The sequence below is a fragment of the Pyxicephalus adspersus genome, chromosome 3 (assembly GCF_032062135.1).
Source record: "Pyxicephalus adspersus chromosome 3, UCB_Pads_2.0, whole genome shotgun sequence".
NCBI classification, from domain to species: domain Eukaryota; kingdom Metazoa; phylum Chordata; class Amphibia; order Anura; family Pyxicephalidae; genus Pyxicephalus; species Pyxicephalus adspersus.
The window spans coordinates 42,996,076-43,004,343 of record NC_092860.1 but is presented as its reverse complement, the minus strand read 5'-3'; the positions used below and the strand labels follow the sequence as shown (position 1 = coordinate 43,004,343).

Here is an 8,268-nt window from a genome sequence, read left to right as displayed (position 1 = left end):
ATTCACCAGGGGCCGGGCACTGCACTCACAATGCAGCTTACACATTCACCAGGGGCCGGGCACTGCACTCACAATGCAGCTTACACATTCACCAGAGGCCGGGCACTGCACTCACAATGAAACTTACACATTCACCAGAGGCCAGGCACTGCACTCACAATGCAGCTTACACATTCATCCGAGGCTGGGCACTGCACTCACAATGCAACATATTCATCCATGATTCCCAACCCACTGAAGAAAGATTGTTTATTCAAAACTGTCCGGGAGAGAGAAATGTTCCCTTGTGTCAGAGTAATAAATGGGCGGTGGGTGGGATATTTTAATTCCCTCTTTTAGGGGCAGTGGGATTCTGAATCCTCCCCCCTCCATCTGTGGAACTTACCTTACTTTGTTTTAGGTTTATAGACAATAGTTTTGGGAGTGTTAGTTTAGGAAAAACAATAAAGTGCATAGTTTGAGTATACATTTTAATTATCTCAGTCTTATAAAACCATTTCTGGAGCAATTCTACTCTTGTTAAAATGATTCCACACACATAATAGCTGCACAATCCTCTGTCATTTACTATTATTACAACATCCTCTGGACTATCCATTATTATATCTTTTACTGTATTCTGCCCACGTTTATGTTATTACTTAGATCGTGTGATTATATACACAGATCATTCCACTTAAATTCTTGTTTTATATTACTAGAATGACTTCTGTCTGTCTACAATACTGGAATAAGTAAGAATTTGCAATAACGCAACAAAATCCCATTTAGTATTTTTAATAAGCTCACTATGAAATTACAGACATAAATTATTGTGTTTACTGGTAGCCTAAACTCTTTAAATCTATACAAACATTTATTAAGCCAGTAAATGCTAAGATTTTTTTTCTATTATTGTAAGCCATTTTTTCTGGGATGAACTTTTTTATTGCAAACAAGTTTTGTCTTGGCTGTAAGCCCCTGAAACAGCTGATATTTAAGACCCGACATGTGCAACACAAGATGATTCTGCCCTGGTTTTTGGCTGAGAGTTCCAGTGTGTTATCTCATTATTCTGGGCCACTGACCTTTATGTCCTTGTACATACACCTTTGAAGTTTATCTGGAACTTGTGACCTTTTGGGGTTAGTGTAAACCATTTTAACATACATTGAACCATAGGCAAACATCAAAATTCTCAGTTGGGATATGTGAACTTAAACGGACTTCATTTTCTGCCTTTAAAATTATAATTATGTACAGCCAGTTTTTAATCTGCACTTCCCTAAGTCAAATAGAGTTTGTACCTTGTCTGTTTTCTTTTTTTCCATCAAACAATTTTATATTTTCATCTGAAAAAAGTCAAACTACCAATATAAAATAATCCAATATAAGATACAATTTCAAAACCAGTTTTTGCTGAAATTTTCATATTCAATCTAGAAATCTGCCTGCGTTTTTTTTGTGTTCTCAGTCTGATGAGCAGTATCATTCAACCTACTTCCTCTGAGCCCAGGGTATTCTGAAATGATCCTAGCCCCTAAACTGATAGTAATAAAAGAAGCAGCACAGCAATTAGCTTATCTCTTGGCCATTCTCTCCTCTCCCCCATTCTCCCCGTCAGAACATCTTCTACTACTACAACTCCCTCTCTTAATCCAGGCCTGCTTGAATTCACATGGTATTAATGATTACAGTGCAGCAATAATTTATGTCTGTTACCATAATTGTCTTCCCCAGGCTAAAGCAGCATTTGCAACAGGCCCGCGTCAACAAGACACCACTTTATATGAGTTCCGTACTTACTCCATCAAGCCTTCAATGATGACCCAATTCACAAAGCTATCAAACGAGAACTTTCATCTACGTATGGCACATTCAGAGTTGGTTGGCTACTGGGCCTATGAATTAGGTGGTCTGAATAAAGTGCTTCATATATGGAAGTACGGTAAGGAGCTTTTTCTGGTCTCTGTGGGATATTTAGAATTGTGGGATATTTAGAATTGTAATAGAAGCGGGGTTCCAAGTCCAGCGATTAATCGAAACGAAGAGTCTTAGCAAGTTTAAGATGTTGGTACTCCACTTGTCTACCTACCTTGGGCATTAAAGATTTTTTTATAAAGATACAGAAACCAGTCTACATGGGCAATGCCATAGATAAAGGACCTCTGTGCCTGATGTGTGTATATGCGGAAAAACTGTTTTTGATTTATTTAGTTTCATATAGAGTGGTGAATATGAGGAATAAAACCTCCTGGGTTTTCTGTGCTGTCTGAACATCCACTGTACTGTACCAGTGACAATGAAGTGAGGAGAACTCTTCCAAGACAACAGACAGAAACCCAGTTTTTTTTGTAAGGAAAAAGAACACTTGTCATCTATTATAATTTTTCTCAGTATTTCTTTCTTTTCTCTATTTGAGCACACAATAGAGGGAGAAGCACTTTTAAGTGCAGAATGTTTTGATATCTAAAGTGTATATCAATAATAGGAAACTGGCTAAAACACTTCTGTTATGTATTGATACTTTTTTACTCTAGGTTTATGGCGTATCATAAGAAAGGTATTGTCACTATATAAATACACATCAAATGCTTTGTGTGAATAGCTCAAAGCATTATGGAGTGCTTCACTATTCTTTTATCAAAGCATATTCACATTAGGAGATTGTTAAATTTTCTTAGCATCATTCCTCCGGCCCACTAGTGGGCCACGGCCGTCTGATAGGTGGGCTGCGGCTCTGGCCGGTGCCCCCCCTGGCATGGGAAGGAGAAGGACCCTGCTGGGGGGCGCACTGGCCAGTGCCGCAGACCAGGTCCCGTGTACATCACAAGGCTCAGACCTGCGATAGGAGAGTGGGCTGGTTCTGGCATCATGACGTCACTAAGGGGAAAGTTTCTTCCCCTTTGAGTTACACACAACTCCCCGTGCATGAGCGGTCTGGAGTCCGTGCATTTAGAGGTTTGTGAGGTCCGAAAGGTTGGGGACCACTGCCATTGGGTACATATGAATGGGAACAAATGTGAGAGGTTTTTTATTCATTTATTTTTTTTTTACATTTTTTGCCAGAGAACACGTGGCAATGTACAGTCTACTGTCTGGTCTACTGTGCTAGTGCCCTGCATTGTATTGTAAACACTTTGTAGTTTTGCTGCCTTTTTACTGATGAGGTTTATTGAATGGATTTGGCAGGTCAAGTGTAATCCTTTCTCTGCCCAAAGCTGTTTTCTATAAATTGCCTCTCTAGTAACCTGAACAAGCCCTCTGTAATCTAGAAATGACATAGTTAAAACTATCAGTCCACTAAAGTTATATTTAGCTGTAGGAGGAACCTGGGTGTCTGAGTCAGCCCTACCCTTTGATAGTCTAAGGGCCTGTTCACCGCATATAAAGGGGCTTATTTAATTCAATAAAAGTGCATGTAAAAGTTTCATTGTGTGTTCTAAAGCACATTCATGTATGGTAATGCATGTAAAAATCTACATCAGATTGCAGTGCACAATAAAATACATTGTAATTAGAAGGCATAGATGTAACCTTACAGCATGATTTCTCCATTAAAGTTCCTGACTGTTGTCCTTCTGCAAGTTTTGGATGTTTCTACTTTTGGATATCCTGGGTGTTATCCCTACCATAGCTTTATTACTAACAAGTTACAATCCTGGTGCACACAGACAGAATTAAAATTCAAACCTTGCACACTTCACTGATTGCATTCTTATTCCAGATCATTAACTGATAAGTTAGAAACGCTAGAATCAGTAATTCTGAAGTTTGCACCTATACCATCCGATAAAGTAGTATGCTTTAGTTGTTCTCATATTTTAGTCCTCAACGGTTTACTATAATGGCGGTTTTTAAACTTATTTTAACACTTTGCTGTCAGTAGCCTAGTGCAGTTTTTTTTTTAAGTGATGTTGGGCATTACTTAAGTATTATGTAATATTCAAACTATACAGTTAGGTCTATAAATATTTGGACTGAGACAACTTTTTTCTAATTTTGGTTCTGTACATTACCACAATTAATTTTAAATGAAACAACTCAGATGCAGTTGAACTGCAAACTTTCAGCTTTAATTCAGTGGGTTGAACAAAAAGTTTGCATAAAATTGTGAGAAACTAAAGCCTTTTTTTTGCACAATCATTTCATTTCAGGGGCTCAAAAGTAATTGAACAAATTAAAAAGCTGAAACTAAAATGTTCATTTCCAATACTTGATTGAAAACCCTTTGCTGGCAATGACAGCCTGTAGTCTTGAACTCATGGACATCGCCAGATGCTGGGTTTCCTTCTTTTTAATGCTCTGCCAGGCCTTTACTGCAGCAGCTTTCAGTTGCTGTTTGTTTGTGGGCCTTTCTGTCTGAAGTTTAGTCTTCAACAAGTGAAATGCATGCTCAATTGGGTTCAGATCAGGTGACTGACTTGGCCATTCAAGAATATTCCACTTCCTTGCTTTAATAAACTCCTGGGTTGCTTTGGTTGTATGTTTTGGGTCATTGTCCATCTGTATTATAAAACGCCTCCCAATCAATGTGACTGCATTTAGCTGGATTTGATCGGACCGTATGTCTCTGAACACCTCAGAATTCATTCGGCTGCTTCTGTCCTGTGTCACATCATGGATAAACACTAGTGTTACAGTGCCACTGGCAGCCATGAATGCCCAAGCCATCACACTGCCTCCGCTATGTTTTACAGATGATGTGCTATGCTTTGGATCATGAGCTGCTCATCGCCTTCTACATACATTTTTCTTGCCATTATTCCGGTAAAGGTTAATCTTGGTTTCATCTGTCCAAAGAATGTTTTTCCAGAACTGTGCTGGCTTTTTTAGATGTTTTTGAGCAAAGTCCAATCTAGCCTTTCTATTCTTGAGGCTTATGAGTGGCTTGCACCTTGCAGTGCACCCTCTGTATTTACTTTCATGCAGTCTTCTCTTTATGGTAGACTTGGATATCGATACGCCTAACTCCTGGAGAGTGTTGTCACTTGGTTGGCTGTTATGAAGGGGTTTTTCTTTACTATGGAATTGATTCTGCGATCATCCACCACTGTTGTCTTTCGTGGACGTCCAGGTCTTTTGGCGTTGCTGATTTTACCGAGTTGTTTCATTTAAAAATAATTGCGGTAATGTACAAAACCAAAATTAGAAAAATGTTATCTCCAAATATTTATGGACCTAACTGTATCTATCTGTCTATTGATCTATCTGTTTTGGGACAAATTAGATTATCTTCAGGCAAGATTTGTTTCAATTTTTTGAATAAAAAAAATTAAGGGAGTGTTACTGATAAATGACAATATAGTCTATAACAAGACTTAAATTATTATGCTAGTACAATCCAGGGCTGTGTAGTCAGTACAAAAACCCTCCGACTCCTCATTTTTTAGTACCCCTGATTCCCAACTCCTCCAATTTAAAAATGGTGATGTATGCTAATGTTCCACACATCATACACAGAATTTCATCACTGCCAAAGCTCAGCCAATGTAAAGCTATATGAAGATGGGGGTCTTCTTTTAGGAACAAGAAAACCTGGCCAGGAAATTGACACTCTACCCTAATGACCTACCTGCAATTGCCAGCATGTAAACCAGTAAAGTTTGAGTCTAAAAACACAAAAATGAAAACAAAGTTTTATTTTATTGTTCTTATCAAAAGGCTGTACTCGCAGAAATAATGAGGATCAGGAACAACTTTACTTGTCAAAAATTTAGACAGAGGGCAGAGAGAGGCTCCAGGGCGGTCACTTATTTGATTATCTAATATTCAGGGGTGAGCAAAATTATGCTAAAGAATATAGAAACAAGGAGACTTCTGTATGAAGAATGAAATCTGGTACAGCTTGGTACAATCTATGTTGATAATATTTGATTTTTAAATAATGTCATTAATGGGAAAGAGGAAAATACTCAGGGAGTTAGGAGGTTATTTTCTCTTGTAAGAGGTGTAGTTATAAAAGTGTATATGGTTTAGGAAATGGCATAGACAGTGTGGTATGTGTAAAAGCCCCCATGTTTGCTATTCTATGTGTCTCCCTTTATATTCTCCCATTATAGTGCCCCTGTTGTAGTGTCTTTAGTCCTGTGGTGTTGATCACGGCACCCCTGAGGCAAGTCCACCATGCCAGCCTCCTCTTCTGGCTTCATTGACATCATGATGTTACTGGAGATCAAACTGGTGTAGAGGATTCAGAACAGGAACATTTAGATCACCACCACAGGAACAGAAGAGGTGAATATAATATTTACTCCGAGTCTCTCCATTTCACCATTTCTGCAGGGGTTGGGTCATTAACTGGACATAGGAGAGGAAAATTTACCATGGCCTAACTTTAGCACATACTTTTCTCATTAAATGCTGCTGAATTCTATTCACACTATTGATGTATATCCTTTTTTTTTTTCCTTAGACAACTTTGCACATCGTTCAGCAGTACGCTCCAAACTACCTCATGACAAAGAGTGGCAGGAGAAGTACATATCGAAAGTACTTCCCATGATAGAGAAGCAGGACATTGAGATTGCTTACTTGGTACCGTGGTGCAAACTTCAGAAGCCAGAGAAGGAAGGTAAGAGCTGGTTAAGTAAATAGCTTAATCAGGGACATGTATGATTTTTTTTCTGTATGTATCCTTAGAAAGATTCCTAAAACATCTGGATTTCATGTTAAACACTTTTTCCCTCACTCAAAAACCCTGCATTTAAATAAAAAAAAAAAGAGTAAAAGGTGAATAAACCAAGATTTTATTTTGCAGTGCATCCGTTTATTTCCAGAGTAGTTTATTTTCAAGTATGTAAGAGGTCAAAGTTAATACTGTACATGGGATACGGTCTCCAGCAGACACAGTTTTCAGAGTCTCATTACTATATAGTCCCACACTTCATCAAACAAATTGCATATCGAACATTATCCTTGTCCTTCTTATTCTCCTGCACACTGAGCCCGGTACAATATTGGTTGGCATGCCTATTATAACCTTCAAATATGTCTTTGTACCAGGTGTTTACGAATTGGTGTCCTATACGTTTAAGCCTGGTGGACCAGCAGTCTGGGGTGAGGCTTTTAGAGCTGCTATCGCCACTCATGTTAACACTGGCTACACAAAACTTGTTGGTGTTTTCAACACAGAATATGGATTACTCAACCAAGGTAATTCTCTATGAACATGACAATTGCATAACAGTGTGCTCTTTCTTAATGTTTTTTTCTAATATAACTTATTGATCTTTTTTTTTTTCTTCTGTTTGCACAGTACAAGTCCTGTGGTGGAATGAGAATGCTGACAGTCGGGCTGCCGGAAGGCATTTGGCTCATGAGGATGCCAGGGTGGTTGCTGCAGGTAAAAACATTCATATGTATATAGTATGAATATCAATGTTTATTTACCTACAACTAACTCTTCTTGAAACTCATCTTTCATCCGACATGGTGTTAGAATTTCTAATTCTACAAAGATATTTAAAATGTTCTGAAAATAATTGTTGATAGAAAATTAGCTTCTTTTTTTTTTTCTAATCTTGCAATCGGTCACTTATCCTATTTAAAGTTGTATAGGTTAAATAGAAAAAGAAATTAAAAAAATTAAAGTTGTGAATCAAGGAGAAGGCTTGATTATGCTTTAGGCTGTTTTGCTGCAAATGGCACAAGGTGTCTGTGCAGGGAGCAATGGAATCTCAAGCCTATCAAGACATTCTGGTGTGGAACATACTACCCAGTGTCAAAAAGTTCTGTCTCCATTTTAAGCCATGAATACTCAAATGGAATATTTACCCAAAACACAAAGCTAAAAAACACACTGGAGTAATCTAAAATGGCCCTCTATGAGCCCTCATTTGAATTGTTCTGAACAGCTATGGAAATAACTAAAATATGCAATCTATAGGATGCAGCCTTCAAACCTAGCACAGCCATAGCAGTTTGCACAGAAAGAGTGGGCCAAACTGCATGTTTATAGGTACAGATATTTTGTTTAGAGCATTGCTAATTACTTGTTTGTAGTATATGCCTATACATGTTGTGCATCAAAATATTGGGTTGGGGTCCCTTCATTGTAGTCCGTGACATTTTCCCATTTTCATTTGTGTCATTCCTTGAAATATTCTGTTGAATCAAAATGTGAGATCAAAGTATTTAACCCCCTAACCGCTAAGCCCGTAATTTCTCGCACTAAATATTTTTGCTCTTTTGGTTAAGCCCGTATTTTTTCGCCTACACTAAAATCCCCACTTACCTGGTCCCGCTGTGCTAATCCAGCGTCGGTTCCGTGTTCCAGCGTCGGGTCCA

The 8,268-nt window shown here is 38.3% G+C and overlaps 1 protein-coding gene across 1 annotated transcript in view; it reads left to right on the top strand.

The window, feature by feature from the left end:
- Positions 1 to 8,268, top strand: part of NIPSNAP3A (nipsnap homolog 3A) — a 12,086-nt gene that overhangs the window by 1,113 nt on the left and 2,705 nt on the right. Inside the window, exons 2-5 of the mRNA XM_072404368.1 lie at positions 1,720 to 1,927; positions 6,395 to 6,553; positions 6,985 to 7,134; positions 7,238 to 7,324. Of these exons, the coding sequence (XP_072260469.1) occupies positions 1,720 to 1,927; positions 6,395 to 6,553; positions 6,985 to 7,134; positions 7,238 to 7,324 (604 nt within the window). The remainder of the gene's footprint in view (positions 1 to 1,719; positions 1,928 to 6,394; positions 6,554 to 6,984; positions 7,135 to 7,237; positions 7,325 to 8,268) is intronic.